Below are 18585 nucleotides of genomic sequence, written 5' to 3'. Positions count from 1 at the left end.
CAGGTGTCGGTGGGATCCCAGGACACTCTCCAAGTACCCTTTGGGACCCTGTGCTGCCCTCGAAGGAGCCCACTCCTTCCCGCGGGATGCTTCGAGGGGAGGGAGACCCCCTGCAGTGCGAGCCTGGGCACCCTCCCCAGCCCCGGGCGCTCCCCGAAGCCGCCGCCCCGGCCCGGGCTGATGGTGTTGGTGGGGTCCCCTCGGCGGTGAGCACTGGGGCGGGGCCGGGGCTGCCGTTGCTCTGGTCCGAGGGGCTCGAGGGGATGGAGGGGCTCCCCTGCGGCCGGGAGGGAGCGGGGAGGGAGGACCCGCCCCGCCGCCGCAGGGGCCGCCCCGGGAGAGGCGGGGCGGGAGCGACGCGCCCCGAGCCCGGTGCTGCGGGGTCGGCACGGGCGGAGCCAACGCGGCGGGGAGGCCGGAGCGCGGAGCGGGGAGGCCGGAGCGCGGAGGCCGGAGCGCGGAGCGGGGAGGCCGGAGCGCGGAGCGGGGAGGCCGGAGCGCGGAGGCCGGAGCCGGCGTCAGCCGCGGCCGCACCATGGGGGCCTGTCTCGGCGTCTGCTCCCTGCTCAGTTGCGTGAGTGCCCGCCCGGCCGGGGCACCGGGAGGGGAGTGGGGGCGCACCGGGTGGCGAGGGGGTGGGCACCCGGGGGGGGAGCGGGGCTGAGCCCGCTCCCAGTGCTGCAGCGGCGGGCGCGGCCCGGGGGCGGGCTCAGAGGAGGCCCGGGGGTCTGAGAGACACCCCGGGGCTGTGCCCCGGGTCCCAGTGGGGCGGAGGGGAGGCCGGGGGTTCCAGGGGAAGGCCGGAGGTGTGCTCCATGCCGCACCCATGGGCATGCAGGGACCCACGGGGGATGCACCCTCTGTGCCTGGGGGGATGGAGGGGACCCCTGGAGCAGGGCATCCAGCTGCACCTGGGGGTGTCCGGGGGAGACCCAGAGAACTCTGGGGCTCATGAATGTGATGGTCGAGGGGAACATGGGGTCTGAGGCACCTGAGTGGTGCACCCCAGCATGCTTGGGGGATGTAGGGAGCTGGAGGAGTGGTGCCCTGCCACACTGGGGGGACTGGGGGGGGTCCTGCCTCCCCTGTCCTGATGCCAAATACACTGGGGGGGTTCTGCGATGCTGGGGCACCAGAAGTCCTGCCTGTTTCTTACTGCCGAGCCCTGAAGTGGGGGGGATGGGCATGGAGAAGAGGAGGCAGGACAGGGGGTGCAAGTCTGTGGGTGGAGGGGCATGTGTGGGGTTCCATGGCCCAGGGTAGGCACAGGGTGCATGACTTGGGGTGCTGTGCCCAGTGACGCAGGCATCTGCCCACGGCCGGCGTTGCCTTCCTGGCGTTGCCTCACCTGCGGGCACGGGGCCAAGGCAGGGCTGTGGAACCAGCCGGGGAGCCGCTGGCCTGGAAATGGGGCCCATTTTGTAACTTGACCTCAAAGTTTTAGTGGTTTAACGAACAGGAGCTTTTGAAAGATCGGATGGATGGCAGTCTGCAAGGCCTCTGTCTGTAACACACATCTGATGCTTTTCCTTATGGGCATGTATTGGAAAAGCCAGGAGTTACTCTGGAGCAGGGCTGGGAACTTTGTGGCCTAATTCTGGATTTTTTTTTGCCCAAAAAGCTTGCCAGACCATGGTAACGGGGTAGAGTGGCTATATAGGTTTAATTCTCCTGTTCCTTCCTGGAGCTGGTTGACTAAGAGGGTGTCTTAGCTCAATGCTGAACTGAAAAAACCCAACATGGAAAAAATCAAACCAAAACTAGACAAACCCCCTGATCTCTTTTTTTTTTTAATTTTTTTAACAAGAAAATCTGAGCTAACTTCTTCTGGTCAGCTTGTATCATTTGAGTCAAAGCAGCATCAGGTTGCCAAGCCATCCTTAATGCTTTCGCATTGCAACTCTACAAGCCGTTCCCGAGTGAAATTTTGCAGCACATGAGAATAATTTCCCTTTCTCTGCCCCCAGTGATTTGCCAGGCTCTGCCCACCACTGCCACGAGCAGTGTGGTCACCTTGAGCTGCCTTCCTTGAGGGACAGGGCTAGGTGTTGCCAGCAGAAGCCTGCCCAAGCCAAAGTGAGCGCCAGGGGCTGGTGCAGCCCTCCGGCATGGTTTGAGCACCCCGTGGGGACTGTCACCCTCATTGTGCCAGTACCAAGCTATCTGCCGGCCGTGAGAGCCACCAGCCTCCCAAGCCTGTGCCAGACCCTGCAGGTTTGGTACTGATTAACCTGCTGAGTCATTAATTTAACAGGAGATAAAGACCAGTTGCTCAGCATTGCTTTTGGTTGACTCAGTCTCTGCCTTCCTGGGTTTGCCAGGGCAAAGGCAGCTTGCAGAAGATGTGTTGTTGGGGTTGTGGTGGTGGGCTGGTGTAGGTGGGCTAGTGTACTTCAGTTCATGTTGTTGTGTTTCCCTGGCTGGGTGGACAGTCCTTGTCTAGCTCTGGCCATGCTCTCCCAGCCTCCAGGCAGAGGAGGAAGCACAGCAGCCCTTACGGGCGAGTTGCACTGGAGGTGAGCTGGATTAATGAGGAAGTCGATAGTGAAACTGAAGAGATTAATCTTTCATCTGCAGTAGCTGAAAACTGATGCTTCCTCATTACTCCACCACTCTCGGGCTGCAGTCACTTCCCTTGGTTGGCTTTTTCCATCCTGCTGTTTGGCTGTTGGCCATGTTCATACCTATGGGCACCTTTGAGAGTCTTTGAAAGGAGGTGTAGCAGAGCACGTCCAGTGCTGCCTTAATGTGGGAGGATTTTCCTTGCTCTTAACCCACTTGCTTTTTAAAGAAAAAGGCTGAAATCAAGAGGTGCCCAGGCAACAGGCTGGGTTAGCGTGTGGCACAGGGTTCCTTGGCCAAGGAGGTTAGAGGGGGGGTACCCCAGAAGGGCACCAGGAGCCATGAAAAAAGGCTCCCAGTGACATGGGACTCTTGCATTACTGCTGCACGAAGCAGGTCAGTGGAACGGGGCTGCTGCACCAGTTACCTCAGCGGCTGCCTTCCTGTGGTTGCAAGAGGCTGTAAAACCTGAAATACAGCCACAGAGATTGGGCTCCGCAGATGCTGTGGGCTCCTGAAAGCCTCATACTAGAGACTAATTCATCCACCTGCAGCTTTCCTAGAGGTCAGCCACAGGGTTTGGGGGCTGCACGTGGAGCAAGGGTTTCCCTTCAGCCCAGCTCCATCATGGCCCTGGGGACACCCCTTTACCCCCCAGCCACCTGCACCGACCCCCAACAAAACATGGTACCCAAGGCCATGCCTTCTGCCAGCCTTTGGTGGTGCTTGGATGTGGAGCTGAACCCCCAAATCCAACAACTTGCTGAACAACAACAAACCTCATGATTTGTTTCTCATCATGAAACAAACCTCAGGCCAGTTTCTGTGGGTTTGGGACTTGGTGCTTTTTGTTTCAGTGGGCAGTGAAAGGAGAGGAGCTGGAGGTACTGGTGTGCTTAAAGTTAAGGGTACAGTAAGGTGTTTTACTAGGTCAGGTCAAATAGTGCAGTAATTCTGCATTAAAAAGGATTTTTGTTCTTTTTTTTTTTTTAAATATTTATTTGAAGGGGAAATACAGGAACGCTGGCACATTTTAAGTGCATTCTTGTGCAAGTGGTGCATTTAATGAGCCTGAAAGGAAGCAATCTTTACTGAAGGCCATTTTCTTCAGCTTTCAAGTTTAAAACATGAAGTGATGTCCCTTGAGCAGCTCCTGGAGAGGCGGGATGAGGGTCCCCGTGGGATGCAGGGGCTCTCTCACCTCCCCCAGGTCCTGTGGGTACCATCAGCTCAACACAGCCTCTGGTGGGGCTGGGATGTGGGTAAAGAGGAATAAATCAGGAAGGAGGTAATTTTTCTCAAATAATGGTGTGCTTATGTTTAAAAAAAAATTCAAGACCACCTCTAGTGACTTGGGGTCATCAAAGTGATTGCTTATGAGCATCCCTGATGAGGGGGCTGCAGGTTTCACGTCCTGCTTGCACAGCAGCTCAACATCTGGTTTTCTTTTCTTCCACATCCATTTCTTACACTACTTTTAGCAACGAGAAATGTATATTTACGTTGATACTGAGCAATATTTTAATTAATATTGATCGTTGGGCATAATTAGGAAGTCCGTAGCCATAATAAACACTTAACAAATGCACATCCCTTAGTACTGGGAGAGAGCTGAACCCTTCTGCTTGCAAGTGCATCTGGCTGGCTGATGTGTCTCAAGTGCGGGAGAGGAAAAGCTGTTCAAAGAGAAGGCGAAATAAATCAATGACGTTAGCTTGTAAATAGAGGGGAAAGCAGTTTGTTGCTAGGGCCTGAGGTGGTCGCAGGTTTCCTAGGAAGAAGCTGTCTCTGATAAAGGAGTGAAAAATGCCCAGTGCTGTAAATTTTAAAAGTGGATTTGGGAATGCATTTTAGCTAGAGAGAGGTATTTGGAAAGCGAAGCAGTAGTATTTTAAACAAATTTCAGATATTTAATTCCCATTGGTCTCTAGGCAATACCTGTAGCTGGAAGCTTGCCAGCACCTGCCTACAGATTTCTCATTGCTCCCTGGGCTGGTGTGTGGGCCAGGGGAGGCTGTGGGCTTGTGAGAGCTTCAGTGAGGCATTTTTTTTTTTTTAAAAAAAAGGAACTAGCCTGTAGGTTCCTTGTTTTAGAGGACTTGAGGTATATTTTGCTGTTGCATTGCTTGGGCTGTCTGTCCTGAGAGCCCCGCTGTTCCCACTGTTCCTGCTTACACCATGGGGAGTGGGTCACAGTTGGGAATTTAGTTTTAATTTAGGTTTTGGGTCCTTTGAGGCTTTGTTTAGCACTTTAGCCCATCTGTTCACTTACATGGGGTCAGCGCTGTCTGCTGGCTCAGTGGCCGGGCGGCATTGCCACCTGCTTTGCCTTGATGTGAGATGTTGGTTTTACTTCCCTGGCCAACCCCAATAATTCCTGAGGGTGCAGCGTCTTCAATGCAAACCTGAGAGACACCTTATTCCCCTATTTTTTCCCCAAATATTTAACATGGGGCCTTCTGCTTGCATGACATGGTGGATTAGCGACCCAGCAGTGACAGGCCATCCCAAAAAGCTTCTTAAATTCTCTTGCCTGAATATGCCCTATTCATTTGCCAGCTTCACCCTCTTTTGGGAACATAGGGCTTTCAGAATGTGGCAGTGAGTCAGGAGATACCGGGGCTGGCATGGGTGATTAAGAGGCTGAAAATCTTTCCTATCCCGATCAGGGATGCCACAGTCAGGGCTGGCTATGGCTGTATCCGGCATTCCTGCCCCATCGTGGGCTTTAAAACCTGTTACGCAGAAGCCCCGCAGCTGTTCTTCCTCTAAGGCAAATGATGGCAGCACTCCCCCACCTTGTGGGTGTTAAATAGGTGGGTGAATATCCAAATTGTTGGACAGATTGGTGGGAACAGTGTACACCGGAGCAGCAAAACTCAACTCAGCCCAGCCCAGCCTGACTGCTGGGATGCGAACAGCATCTCCCTATTGCTCCTCTCATGGCTTACAGGAGCCAGGGAAGTCTAAGAATATAAATATTCTAAGAATAATAAGTTCCTTTTTCTCCTTGCAATCCTTGTGCAGGAAACCTCTGCCGATATTTTGCTAGGCAGTAAGGTTGGGTTTTGCTAAGCTGGGGTTTCCCTGGTTCCCTGCTCTGTACCCACCTCTGGCACAGCTATGGGAGCCTCTGCCCTTGGGCTGAGGGTGCACCTGGCAGCACTGCCAATGGTGGATTTGGAAAGCCAGGATCCATTGTGGACTCCCAGGGATGCCATGCCTCAGTTTCCCCACCTGTAAAGTGGTCTTTGGTGAGGGGAAAGGATGGCAGAACAAGCTAATTTCCACATAATGCTGACATTGGTGTTTTCCCCACACTGTATTAGATTGGAAAGGCAGCCTTAAATTATTTTGCAAATTATTTTTTTTTTTTTTTTTAAAGAAAAGAGGCTCCTGCAGGGCAGTGCTTTGTTTTGACAGGAGCCTTTTTTTGCATGCAATTGCTGGGGAGCAAAAGAGAAGATGAGGGTGTCTCCAGAACTCTTGGTGTCATTTTCCAAGTTGGTTTGTTATTGCAGTGAACCCATTCCTGTGGCTTTTGGCCTTCAGCAACATTTTTGGGGGATTTAGAACCTTTTCCATGAGGTCTCGCGGGCTGTGGGTTTTGATATTGGCTGGTGAGAAGCTCTAAGCAAAGCCCCCAGTACAGCAGTATGGATTCTCGGGCAGATCTCCTTATGGTTCAACCTGGGCACGTGTTTTGGGGCCAGTTTCAACACCACCAACATGAGGATGCTCTCATTGCAGTTGTCCTGTCTCTGCGGATCTGCGCCATGCCTGCTCTGCAGCTGCTGCCCCTCAGCCAAGAACTCCACCATCTCCCGCCTCCTCTTCACCTTCTTCCTCTTCCTAGGCACTCTCGTGTCCATTATTATGATAATCCCCGGCGTGGAGAAGGAGCTGCACAAGGTAAGTAACTCCTGGAGATTGCTGGTTGGTCACCATGGGGGAGATGTTTAGTGCATGTTGGGTACATGAGGCTGAATCAGACAGTGAATTTTTGGAGCATGATGTTGCTTCTGTTCCTTTTTTCTGAGCATCCCACAGGCAGAGGGTGTTGTTAACCCTGGTTTTCTATGGAGAGGAAATGCAGTGGGATAATTTCATGCATTATTTAGTTTTGTCAAATGTCTCCCATGGAAAGTTTCCTACATCCCATTTTTGGGGTTCAATTGGCAAAGTGACTTGCAAGTGATGGAGGTGGGACTTCAGATGCAGAGACCTGAGATCTGCCAGCTGAGCTAATGTGAAGGCTGTGCTAAGCGTTTTGGGAAATGCTGGTTTCATCTCAGCTTTCCACTGACCTGCAGGGTGGCTTTAGCTGTGCCACTCCACTGCTGTCCCCAGGCAGGCCATCCGATTGCTTTACGGGTGGCATTGGAGCAACCATGGGCTGGCCCATCTTTGGTGGCACCAGGGCTCACGGTGGGTGTGGGATGCTGGGGTGATGCTCACCCTCCCATCGCTGTTGCAGCTCCCTGGCTTCTGTGAAGGCAGCGGATCGGTCCTGGGGGTCCAGACCCATGTCAACTGTGACAGCTTCCTGGGCCACAAAGCTGTGTACCGCATGGGCTTCGCCATGGCCGCCTTCTTCTTCCTCTTTGCTGTGATCATGGTGTGCGTGCGCAGCAGCAAGGACCCACGAGCCGCTGTGCAGAATGGGTGAGCACTTGTCCCTGGGGGTATGCTGGTGTGGGGACAGGCCAGACCCCCCCCTTCCCCACTGGGTTCCCTCTTGCAGACCATGCCTCCTCTCTCCTCCTGCAGCTTCTGGTTTTTCAAGTTCCTGGTGCTGGTGGGGATCACAGTGGGGGCCTTCTACATCCCCGATGGTGTCTTCACGTCAGGTGAGGAGCTGCCCATGCTCTCCTCTGCACCTCTGGGTTAACCCTCAGCACAGGATTAAACCCATGACTGGAGCTGGCATCCCTGCAGCTGTGTGCCCTTGTGCCAAAGTCCTGCTTTCCCTGCTCTTAAGTGGGTTTTCTTTTCCCCTCAAGTCTGGTTTTACTTCGGTGTGGTTGGCTCCTTCCTCTTCATCCTTATCCAGCTTATCCTCCTCATCGACTTTGCCCACTCCTGGAACCAGCTGTGGCTGCACAATGCGGGAGAGAGCAATGCCAAGGGGTGGTATGCAGGTTGGTATGACGGGCACTGCAGAGAGTTTAGGGACGAGGAAGGTCATCCTGCAGCTGGATGACGCTGAGCTGGGGGTACTGGGGGCTTTGCTCCAGCCTCCTTCCTTTTTGTTCTCTCCCCCAGCCCTTTGCATCATCACCTTCATCTTCTATGCCACCTCCATTGCGGCCATAGTGCTGCTCTACATCTACTACACCAAGCCTGAGGCCTGCACGGAGGGCAAGGTCCTCATCAGCATCAACCTTATCCTCTGCCTCATCATCTCTGCTGTGTCCATACTGCCCAAGATCCAGGTGAGGTGGCAGGGGACACCTGGGAGGCCGGCGGCCGTGTCACCGTGGGGTACAGGACCAGCCCTGAGCACCTGCCGTTGCATCTGCAGGATGCTCAGCCACACTCGGGGCTGCTGCAGGCGTCCCTCGTCACCCTCTACACTATCTACGTTACCTGGTCTGCCCTGGCCAATGTACCAAGTAAGCAGGATGCGGCCTGGGGTTTGGGAGGGGGTGCACAGGACAGGACCACACACTGTGAAGGGTGCTTTGCCCCCCTGGGTCTCAGGGCTGGGGAAAGGTGCTGAACCCCCTGCTTGTCCCCCCCAGCTCAGACCTGTAACCCCACGCTGCTGGTGAGGAACAGCACCGGCTCAGTAATGGCCACCCAGACACTGACAACCTGGTGGGATGCCCCGAGCATTGTGGGGCTGACAATCTTCATCCTCTGCACCCTCTTCATCAGGTGAGGACTTGGCTTGTGTCCCTGGGGACTGCACCGTCCCTCTGCCTGCCCAGAGCAGGGAGTCATCAGGAGGCTTTTGGGGAAGGGCGATGCTGGAGGGGAGGTCACAGCTTGGGTCAGGGCTTTTGTCACTAAGTGCCTCTTGCAAAGCCATCCCAGTCCCCAGGGACACAGGCAGGCTGCCCTGCAGGGTCACGCTCACAGCTCTTGGGGATTCCACACAAGCTGCATCCCCCAAACTGCCCTGCCTGTCATGGGGACAGCCCCCAGGGCATCCCCAGGTGGGCAGGCTTGGGGGGGCTGAGCTGGGACTGGGGGGCAGCCAAGGAGGCAGCAGGCAGGCAGCCCTGAGCCTGTGCCCCTCTGCCCGCAGCATCCGCTCCTCGGACCACCTGCAGGTCAACAAGCTGATGCTGACGGAGGAGAGTGCGGCCGGGGCTGGAGGCGAGGCAGCAGCCACGGAGAGTGGGCTGCACCGTGCCTACGACAATGAGCAGGACGGCGTGTCCTACAACTACACCTTCTTCCACTTCTGCCTTCTGCTGGCTGCCCTCTACATCATGATGAGCCTCACCAACTGGTACAGGTGGGCAGAGCTTGCGTGGGGACAAGGGACTGTCCCCCTTCCTCTGCATCCCCTTCTCCTGGTGTCCTCCCTGCTCTTGCACCGGGAAGAGCTGTTTGCTGAGATGCATCTGTGTGCAAGTTCACTTAATGTGTACCCTAATCAGCGTTAATTAATTTTAGGTAGCATAGGGCTGCCTATGGCAGGTTGTGCCTGGGCTTGCCAGCTCCCTGCTGCAGCATCCTCTGCTGCAGCCCGGGATCCCTTAAGATGTGTGGGGAGCGGGGACCCAGCCCTTGGGGTGCTGTCAGCTGCAGTGGTGGGGTCACATTCCCTGGGCGACTGCAGGGAGCTGTGTGGTAGCAAGCATGTGGCTCCTCTGCTCCCTCCTCCGTGTTCCTTGCATTGCACCCGTGGCTGGGTGCTTGCAGCCTCCATCCCTCCCTGGCATGGTTGCTGCCCACCATGCTTGGGGCACACAGTGAGATGCCACCCCATGGGTGCAGCGCAGTGATGGGTGCTGTCTGCTTCTCTGCTGTTTCAGGCCAGATGAGAGCCTGCAGGTGCTGACGAGCCCCTGGACGGCCGTGTGGGTGAAGATCTGTGCCAGCTGGGCAGGGCTTCTGCTCTACCTCTGGATGTTGGTGGCTCCACTGGTGCTGCTGGACCGGGACTTCAGCTAAGGTGGCCCTGGGCATCCTCCTGCCAGGTTGGAGCCGTTGTGGCCTTGTCCCTTGATGCTGGGGACAGCCCCAGCTCTGCCTTAGCCTCGGGTTCTGCATGCAGGAGTGGCTGTGCTGGGTAGTGCCTTCTTGTAGGTCTTCTGTTTTAATTTGAAAGGGATGAAGTGCCAAGCAGGGAAAATCAGCCAGGGCTGAGAAAGACCTGAGGATGTTTTTAAAACTCTTGGCTTCTCCATGTCTGTGTCTAGTGCCTTTGGCAGTACCTCCATACCTTCTTCTAGTGGACACCACCACTTTGCCTTGGGAGGGTTTGGTTTTTACCAGTGCCCCAGGACTGTGGTGCCTTTTGGAGGGGCTTTGGGGACTGGCTGTATCCCAGGACCCAGGGCCAGGCTTATGTTGCGTCCACAAACAGCCTGGAGGGAAACAAATCCGGGGGGGTTGGGGCTGGAAGCAGCTGGCCAGCTGCATCCCCCCAGCCTTGGCGGTGGCCCCAGCTCCTCAAGGGCTCTCCTGCCCAGCTGTCCCCACAGGGAATGGGTCTCTGGGCCCCGCCAGAGCCCAGGTCACATTTCCTGCAGGCTGTGCTGGCCTGACCCCAGCGCCTTGCCTCATTAATAAAGTCTTGTTTGGAATAAACCTGGCAGATCGGTCCTTCTGGAGTCTTCTCTGATGCCTGTGCTGGGTGCATGGGAGGTGGAGAAAGGGGGGTGTGACAAACAGACCCAGCGCCAGAGTGAGGGCACAGTCGGCTGCCCTGTGGGTGCAGGCAGGGTGGCATCAGTCTGGGGCATAGCGGCTTGGAGCCCTGGACCCCACTGCCAGCCTGTGGCACCCTGAGAGCTGCTGCTGGAGGGGGCATGTTGCAGGGCAGGTGGTGGTTAGCAAAGCAGAGAGCAACAAGGTGGGGTGCACAGCACGGGGGGGTGCACAGAGCGTAGGGGCGCCCTGCATGCCCGGGGGCACCTGGAGCTGGGGTGAGCACCACGGGAGGATGTGCTGTGCTGGGGTGCAGGGATCACAGGCGGGGTGTAGCTTGCCGGGGGTGATCCCGGATGGGTGCACAGGCTGGCGGGGTGTGTGTGTGGGGGTTGTTCTGCAGCAGCCGCGGGAGGTGCCCGTGGCCCCTGCGCGCCGGGGAAAGTGTCTCCGGCCCGAGCCCGCTGCTGGAGCCACCGCGCAGCCCCGCACGGCGGGGGGTGGCGGGGGGCAGGGGCGGGCGGTGCCCGCTCAGACGGAGGGGCTCGGAGCCACCAGGGGGCGCTGGCAGCCCGCGCTGCGGCACCCGCCTGCCTCCTGCACCCAGAGCCTGCTCCCTGCACCCTGCCTCTTGCACCGTGCACCCAGTGCCTGCTCCCTGCACCCAGTGCCTGCACCCAGTGTCTGCACCCTGCCTCCTGCACCCAGTGCCTGCACCCTGCACCCTGCACGCTGCCTCCTGCACCCAGTGCCTGCTCCCTGCACCCTGCCTCCTGCACCCTGCAGCCAGTGCCTGCACCCTGCCTCCTGCACCCAGAGCCTGCCCTCTGCACCCTGCAGCCAGAGCCTGCACCCTACACTCTGCCTCCTGCACCCAATGCCTGCACCCTGCAGCCAGTGCCTGCACCCTGCCTCCTGCATCCTGCAGCCAGTGCCTGCACCCTGCCTCCTGCACCCTGCAGCCAGTGCCTGCACCCTGCACCCTGCCTCCTGCACCCAGTGCCTGCACCCTGCACCTTGCCTCCTGCAGCCAGTGTCTGCACCCTGCCTCCTGCACCCTGCAGCCAGTGCCTGCATCCTGCCTCCTGCACCCTGCACCCTGCCTCCTGCCTCCTGCAGCCAGAGCCTGCCCCCTGCCCCCTGCCCCCTGCCTCCTGCACCCAGTGCCTGCACCCTGACCCTGCCTCCTGCACCCTGCAGCCAGTGCCTGCACCCTGCACCCTGCCTCCTGCACCCAGTGTCTGCACCCTGCAGCCAGTGCCTAAACCCTGCCCCCAGTGCCTGCACCCTGCCTCCTGCACCCTGCACCCAGTACCTGCACCCTGCCTCCTGCAGCCAGTGCCTGCCCCCTGCACCCTGCCTCCTGCACCCTGCAGCCAGTGCCTGCCTCCTGCACCCTGCCTCCTGCACCCAGTGCCTGCACCCTGCACCCTGCCTCCTGCACCCAGTGCCTGCACCCTGCCTCCTGCACCCTGCAGCCAGTGCCTGCACCCTGCACCCTGCCTCCTGCACCCTGCAGCCAGTGCCTGCCTCCTGCACCCAGAGCCTGCATCCTGCACCCTGCCTCCTGCACCCAGTGCCTGCACCCTGCAGCCAGTGCCTGCCTCCTGCACCCTGCCTCCTGCACCCAGTGCCTGCACCCTGCACCTTGCCTCCTGCAGCCAGTGCCTGCACCCCGCCTCCTGCACCCTGCAGCCAGTGCCTGCCTCCTGCACCCTGCCTCCTGCACCCAGATCCTGCACCCTGCACCCTGCCTCCTGCCTCCTGCAGCCAGAGCCTGCACCCTGCCCCCTGCACCCTGCCTCCTGCAGCCAGTGCCTGCCCCCTGCACCCTGCCTCCTGCACCCTGCAGCCAGTGCCTGCACCCTGCACCCTGCCTCCTGCACCCAGAGCCTGCACCCTGCCTCCTGCACCGTGCACCCTGCCTCATGCACCTTGCACCATGTGTCCTGCACCCTATGCCCTCTGCCCTGCCTCCTGCACCTGGCACCCTGTGCCCTGCATTCCTCACCCTGCACACTGTGCCCTGCACCCTGCATCCTGCACCTGGTCTGCAGAATCCTGCACCCTTCATCCTGCACCCTGCATCCTGCGGCCTTCAGCCTACATTCTATATACTGTACCCTGCTCTGGTACCCTTTATTCTACACCCTGTGCTTGGCACCCCTCAGAGAAGGTTCTGGGAAGGTCTGAATTGTGCAAGGGTCCGCTACAAGATTTATTTTTATGTCATGCCTCCTATCCATTATTTATTTAAATAAGAATTATCTTTGCTCACTTTTCTTCAGGAGATATTTCAAACCACTAGCAAATACACCTCAATGTAATGATCATTGCATCCCCAGAATGGCTATGGAAACTGAGGCAGGGCAAGCTGGGGTGACTCAGGCTGTGCTGCTATGGCTGCCAAGCTGTGCCTCCTCCAGCATCCTTTGAGTTTGGAATTCAGCAGAGAAGACCGTCCCCATGGTAGGTTATTGCCTGTATGATGCGACTGTCCCTTCTGACTGTGTCTATCCACATTTGCCCAGCTGCAGAGCCATGGGGAAGCCTGGCTGCTATTGCAAGCCCTGACTGTATATTTTAATGCAAATCAAGGTGGATTGATGACAAAACCCCCCAGGCCTAAGCATGACATGAGTGAGGCTCATGGGCAGCGATGCCAAGTCCAGTCTGGGCCTTTGTAGTCCCCTCCCCGTGCTTGTCATGGGAACAGAGAGCTGTGACTGTTCTGCATTTGCTTGTTAGCAAGTAAGATTCGTTTCTGCATCCAAATATCCTGTTGTCCGCAGGCAGGGAGGATGGGAAGCAGTATCCTGCCAGCTGGGCATCACCGCTGAGCTCTCCCGAGTCCATGGGAGAGGTGCAGAGGCATCCCGTGACGGCTGCCACCCTGCAGTGCAGGGTGACAACCTGAGGCACACTGTGCAGGGCAGCCCCACGTTATGCCCGGGATTCCCCAGCCTTGGCATTGCTCATGGCTTTGATGGAAAAGGGATGCATCAAGGAGAGCTTGCGTAGGCGAGGGGTGCGTGACTGGCATAGAGTCAGTGAGGGTTTAAAAACTTCCTTTTTTTGGTGTTTGTCACTTCCAAAGGGAAACATCCCCAGGCTGTGCACACACCCTGCAGCAGCAGCTATGCTTTTGGGAGGCTAGCTAGGTATTTTAAAAATATCCAGCAGGGTCTGGTTGCTCTCTGCTAGTGGTGATGAGCTACAGGGTCTCTCCAAAGCCTGCCCGGATCAGACAGTATTTTCAGCCTCCAGATCCTGGTGGCTTCAGTAAATGGTCTATTGGCAGGCATGGGCCAGCCCGTAGCATTTGCAGCCACCTTGTTTCAGAAGTGGAGTGGCCCTTTTCATTTTCATTTTCTGGGTGAATAATTCATCAGCAAACATCTGCCATCTTTCGCTCAGCAGCAAACACAGCCCTGGGTTGGGTCCCCTCCCTGCCTGTCCCTCCCCATGGAGCAGCCAAGTCACAGACCCAGCCTGGAGAGCAGGATCAGACCATGCACGTGCCAGTAAATGCACATGCCCCACTGGTACTATCTACTGATGTGGCTTTAATTGCGCTAATTTGTTCTCCCTGGGTGGGGGGCACCTCAGAATGATGGATACGTGGTATATGTGGGAATCTGGGGAACCCAGGCAAGTCAGGCAGCAGTTTGCTTTACAGAAGATAACCATGATCACTGTGTTGCTGAAATAAACTGAATTTAAACCCAGGGATGGGGACAAGTACCCTCCTGGAGCTGCTCAGCTCATCAAGGGGTTTTAGGACCACACAGAGCAGGGACCCCCCAGCAATGCCCAGGTCTAGGGTGACTGGGGGCAGCTGCAGCCCCATCCCACTCCCCTGCCCCCCAGGTGATACCAGTGCTGCCAGGGGCTCTGCAGCACCGTTTTATTCTCTTTAATGTGTGGTGTCCCTTGTTTTTTATTTTATTCATGGGATTAACACATCGGGCAGCAGCTGGACTGGCTTTTGCTCAAAAGAGGAGGGGAAAGCGTTTACATAATTCATTTAAATGAGGCACCCAGGGAAATCCAAATTGGACTTCCAGCATGTTTACAGTGCCACGCAGAGCTCTGTGATCCGCATCCGGAGCCATTAATGCCTCCCAGACAAACCACAGAGCATGTATAATTAATTGTGGAGTAAAGCCATTGCCCAGCCTCCAAAGATAATGCTCAGGGGCAGAGGCAGCATTGCCCAGCGCTGTGCCCCCTGGGGTACAGATTTATTTCAATGGGCTTTTTCTCTTTCCCAAGATGTTCAACCAAACTTCCTTGGGGTAGATGGATGCTGGGGAACCGGTGGGGTTAAAGCAGCAGGAGGAATAAGCCAAGCTGGGCTGTGAAATCATGGATGCTTGGCTGGGCTTGTGGGCAAGCACCATCTGCAAAGAGTTCTTGGCATGTGTTTGAGCCCAGCAGAGCCCTGTGGCAACAGGCAGGCATCACGGCTGAGCCCTGCCCTGGGGAAGGGGTGAGAGGGACCCTTGGAGGGGAGAAAACCCATTAGTGTGGAGCAAATGGCCCAGGACCAGTTAGCCCCAAATATCCCTGCTTTGTTTTGCAGATGCATGGACCAAGCATCCCCTGGTCTGGTGCATGGTGGGGTCTGCTGCTGGCTGAGACAGTGGGGGTGCTCTAGGCTCCATGCTCAGCACCCTCCCTGCCCTCAGAGAATCGCTCCCTGCAGTTTTCACCCAGTGAAACGGGGCTGGTATCGCTCCCTTGGGTGCTCTCCAGCTGCAGCGCCTGGAGGCAGAGCCCGCACTGACCCAGGCTGGCTGCCAGCTGTGGTCTGGGGTGGCGGTTTGTGGGTTTCTGAGAAGGTGCCCCTGGCCTCACATGGGGACACAGGGGCACCTCAACCCACTCAAACACTTTATTTCTAAAACCTTGGGGTGGGGAATGACTCTTCTGCCTCCCTGCTGGTTTCTGGAGCTGCTTTCTCTACCTTCAGTATTGCTCTGAAGAGCAAAGGAGGGATGTGAAGGAAGACAGGGAGTAAAAAAAAATAAAATAAAAAAATCAAGCTTGAACCCTGCTGCTAAAGAAACATCTGTATCTATAAATATCTGCCGATGTGAGTGGGAACAGACTGTATCTCCAGCAGCTCCCTAAGGCAGTGGAGCAGCCTCGCCCCAGCTAACCTCATTCCAGCACATGCTCCTGTAACACACACAAGTCACTGCAGCTTTGCAGGCTTTTTTCAGGGACAAAACCCCCCTGAAACGGGTCTTAAAAAAAAAAAAAGGAAGAAATGAGTGTTGTCTTCTTGTCTGCATCTCAGTCACAGGGAGGGTGAGCCATGGCCCTGAGGGATGTCACTGGCTCTCTGGGGTGCAGCAGGGGTCCTGCTGGTCCTTGCTGGGACACAGTGTCCCACTGTTGGTCCCCAGCCTTCTGTCACCCCTTTCCATGACCTCCATCCCACCAGCCCAGCTCATGTATGCTCAAAGAAACCCCTATCAAGCGCAGACTCTCTTCATCACCACACACAAACCCTCCTGCAGTCATGGCGGCCCTGGGGCAGGGAGATGCTTACTCAGATGGGAAACTGCTGAGCTCCTGGATGGCTCCATCCCTGCCCTGGCTCTCTGCAGGAGCCCAGCACCAGCCCTGGGGCAGGCAGGATGGGATGGCAGCTGGGAGGACACAGTCCACCATAGGCTCGAACTGGCCCAAGGGCATGCCAGTGCCGGAGAACTTTCTCAGCAAGGTTTTGCTCTGCAAGTGCTGACCATCACTGCCCCAGGTTGCCCCCATGGGGGAGATGTCCCTCACTATCCGGCCACGGACAGGAGGTGGTTGTTGGAGGCCACCACTGCTGCCACCTGCATTAGTCGGTATTTCCCATCAGAAGTGCTCTTCAGACAGGTGCTTTCCACACCCCATACAGCTCACACCGTACAATGCTTTGTGGCTCCCAGGGGTCTAAGCCTTTTCCAGATGTGTATGTGACCTCCTGCTGCCCAAAAGCCATGTCTGCTGGTGCAAAAAAGGGAAGGAGACAGGGACCTTTCCCTGGTGTGGGAGCTGCTGAAACCTCAGCTGCAGAAAGGTCCCTGCCAGCTCCTGCTGGTGCTGTGGTGAGCGGTGGGTTTTCACCAGTGAGGACCATACCCTAGTGAGGTTTTGCAGATCCCAAACTAGAATTAACATTGGGCCTAGAGCCATGGAGCCAACTCTGAACATCCCCAAATCCTTGTTCAGACTACATGGAGTCAGCAAAGGTGGAGGTGATTTTGCCTGGGCTCTGCAGTCCCCCCTGTTGCCCATGCAGCTGGCTGGGGGAGAGGGGTGCATATGGGGCACCCCAGAGCTCCTCCAGGCAACAGCCACAGGGTTGTCCTGCATTGCTCAGTCCCACATAAAGTAAATCCCATCCTTCATTCCTCCTAGATAGTAAAAGCCTGCATACACATGCACTTCAAGAAGTTATAGGGTGTTTCCCTTCCTGTCTCGAGCAAAACTATCCTCTTCCAGCTAAATCCCGTGGTCCCATGCCTGTTCTGGAGCTGCCTAACTTGCTGTGACACCCCGTGGGGTGGCCCCACCAGGCTGCTCTTGGAAGGCTGTTTCTCCAAGCCACACAGCACTGCTGTTGTGCTTTTTTTTCTAGGATCATCTATGTTATCTGTGCTTGGTTTTGGGCCATAAGACCCCAAGCATCCTCTCAAGCAGAGTGTCATTTAGGTCAAGGAAAGGGGGACTGATGCCCCCAGCTCGGAAGATCCTAGGGGGCTGAGCAAGGGGTGGAAACATTTGCTCTGACAGATGCTTGCACCTTTGGCTCTTTCAGCTGGGTCCTGTTTCCATTTTTTTTTTCTGGCTTCCCTCCTCCAAAAATACCAGTGAGGTGACACATCACATCCAGCTTTGCAAGGACTCAGCTTCCTCCAGGTTTTGGAGAAACCCCATCCCAGAGAGCGTCCTCCTGCTCGGCCTGCTGCCACCCGGCACGTAGGGCTGCCACAGATGACCCGCTGCCCCACGTGGGAGGCGCTGGGGACTCTCGGAGCTGGCATGCGTGTCAGTGATGGAGGCAGCAGTGTGGGAAGCACAGGCAGCCCTTACGTCATCCTCCTCCATGGGGTCTTCTTAGGAGCACCAGGGCAGTTCTGTTTTGTTTATTCCCTTTTTTTTTTTTTTTTTTTTTCATTCTTTTTTTTTTCCCCATCACCCTGTAACAACTAGGACTTCTCATAAGCTGCCTGCCTCCCCCTCTTTTCCTCTCTGACTCATTCCCTTCTGCCCTTGCAGCTGGGGATGTGCAGCTCCCCACGTCCCACAGCAGTACTTTCCCTCCAGCCAGGCAGCAGCAACAGTGACAACACGGCCTGGGAGGGGCAAGCCCAGGGCGAGGGACAACAAGGGACTCAATGCCACAAAGTGAATATTTTCTTCTCTTTTGTACTCATTCTAGCAGTGAATTTCAATGTAAGAAATAAACAACTTGCTCATCTCAAAGATGTTCATAAGCAGAAATTCTCCCGCCCTGGTGGCAGAGGGGGCTTTCATGGAGCACTGATGCTGCTGGGACACGCGGCAGCATGAGGACAGAACAGCCAGAGTCTGGCCATGGAGCCAGACTGCTGCTATGGACTGCGGTACTATCCTGTGCCATCCCTGTCATAGTCTTGCTGGTGGCTGGGGAGGGTGCGGGGTGGGTGACCCAGGGTCCCACAGTCCCCACTGGGCTAGGAGAGGGGTTGGCTGCTGATGCCTGGAGTGCTGGGGATGGCTCCTAGTGTTTGCCCCCAGAACGGCAGCCTGACCTCACTGGCAAGTGCTGTCACATAGCAGCCATGTGCTTCATCCTTTCCCCACACCAGCGACAATGACCCACAAACCTACCAAGTAAAAGCACCTGCAGGCTGCCAGTCCTCCTGTCCCAGGGCCCTCCTGTTGCAGCAATTTTACTCTGGTGAAACTGCAGGGAACTAACCCCCTCCTGCCACTAGCCCTTTCCATCTACCTCTCCTTGGCTATAAAGGATGCAAAGACCCCCAAACCCAGTTACCGCCTCCTTTTGAGCATCACCCCCCAACCCCACCTCTAATCCCAGCACCCCACACCAGCCCAGACAGACTAGCCCCACTGAGGGGAGTTCATACCCCATTAAAAGGGATTAAGCAGCCTGGAGACGTGGCCAGTGTTGCAGAGAAAGCCAGGCCAGTG

At 56.5% G+C, this 18585-nt stretch overlaps 1 protein-coding gene across 4 annotated transcripts; it reads left to right on the top strand.

Annotated features, from left to right (window-relative positions):
• Positions 1–451: 451 nt before the first annotated feature.
• SERINC2 (serine incorporator 2) lies at positions 452–12696 on the top strand. 4 transcript variants are annotated; one of them, XM_037381580.1, is made up of 11 exons: positions 452–574; positions 6313–6474; positions 7040–7227; positions 7333–7412; positions 7566–7703; positions 7828–7997; positions 8087–8177; positions 8307–8442; positions 8816–9028; positions 9552–9691; positions 12678–12696. In XM_037381580.1, exons 1-10 carry the CDS (start codon positions 536–538, stop codon positions 9688–9690), a joined length of 1356 nt encoding a protein of 451 aa, XP_037237477.1. In that variant the 5' UTR covers positions 452–535; the 3' UTR covers position 9691; positions 12678–12696. The 4 variants fall into 4 exon arrangements, with proteins under 4 accessions (XP_037237477.1, XP_037237476.1, XP_037237478.1 ...); XM_037381579.1 differs by lacking the exon at positions 12678–12696 and adding an exon at positions 9826–10344; XM_037381581.1 differs by lacking the exon at positions 12678–12696 and having other exon boundaries at positions 452–569; positions 9552–10344.
• Positions 12697–18585: the final 5889 nt, after the last annotated feature.

Source organism: Falco rusticolus, chromosome 3 (assembly GCF_015220075.1).
Source record: "Falco rusticolus isolate bFalRus1 chromosome 3, bFalRus1.pri, whole genome shotgun sequence".
Lineage (NCBI taxonomy): Eukaryota > Metazoa > Chordata > Aves > Falconiformes > Falconidae > Falco > Falco rusticolus.
Note: the sequence above shows the minus strand (reverse complement) of the source record. Positions and strands in the feature narration are given on the sequence as shown.

Bases quoted from the DNA above. Each gene is read 5' to 3' on its own strand.
- SERINC2 (XM_037381580.1), top strand. From the start codon at position 536: ATGGGGGCCTGTCTCGGCGTCTGCTCCCTGCTCAGTTGC. The intron at 7,228-7,332 runs GTGAGCACTTGT...CTCCTCCTGCAG, and splicing joins CGAGCCGCTGTGCAGAATGG to CTTCTGGTTTTTCAAGTTCC. The intron at 7,413-7,565 runs GTGAGGAGCTGC...TTTCCCCTCAAG, and splicing joins CGATGGTGTCTTCACGTCAG to TCTGGTTTTACTTCGGTGTG.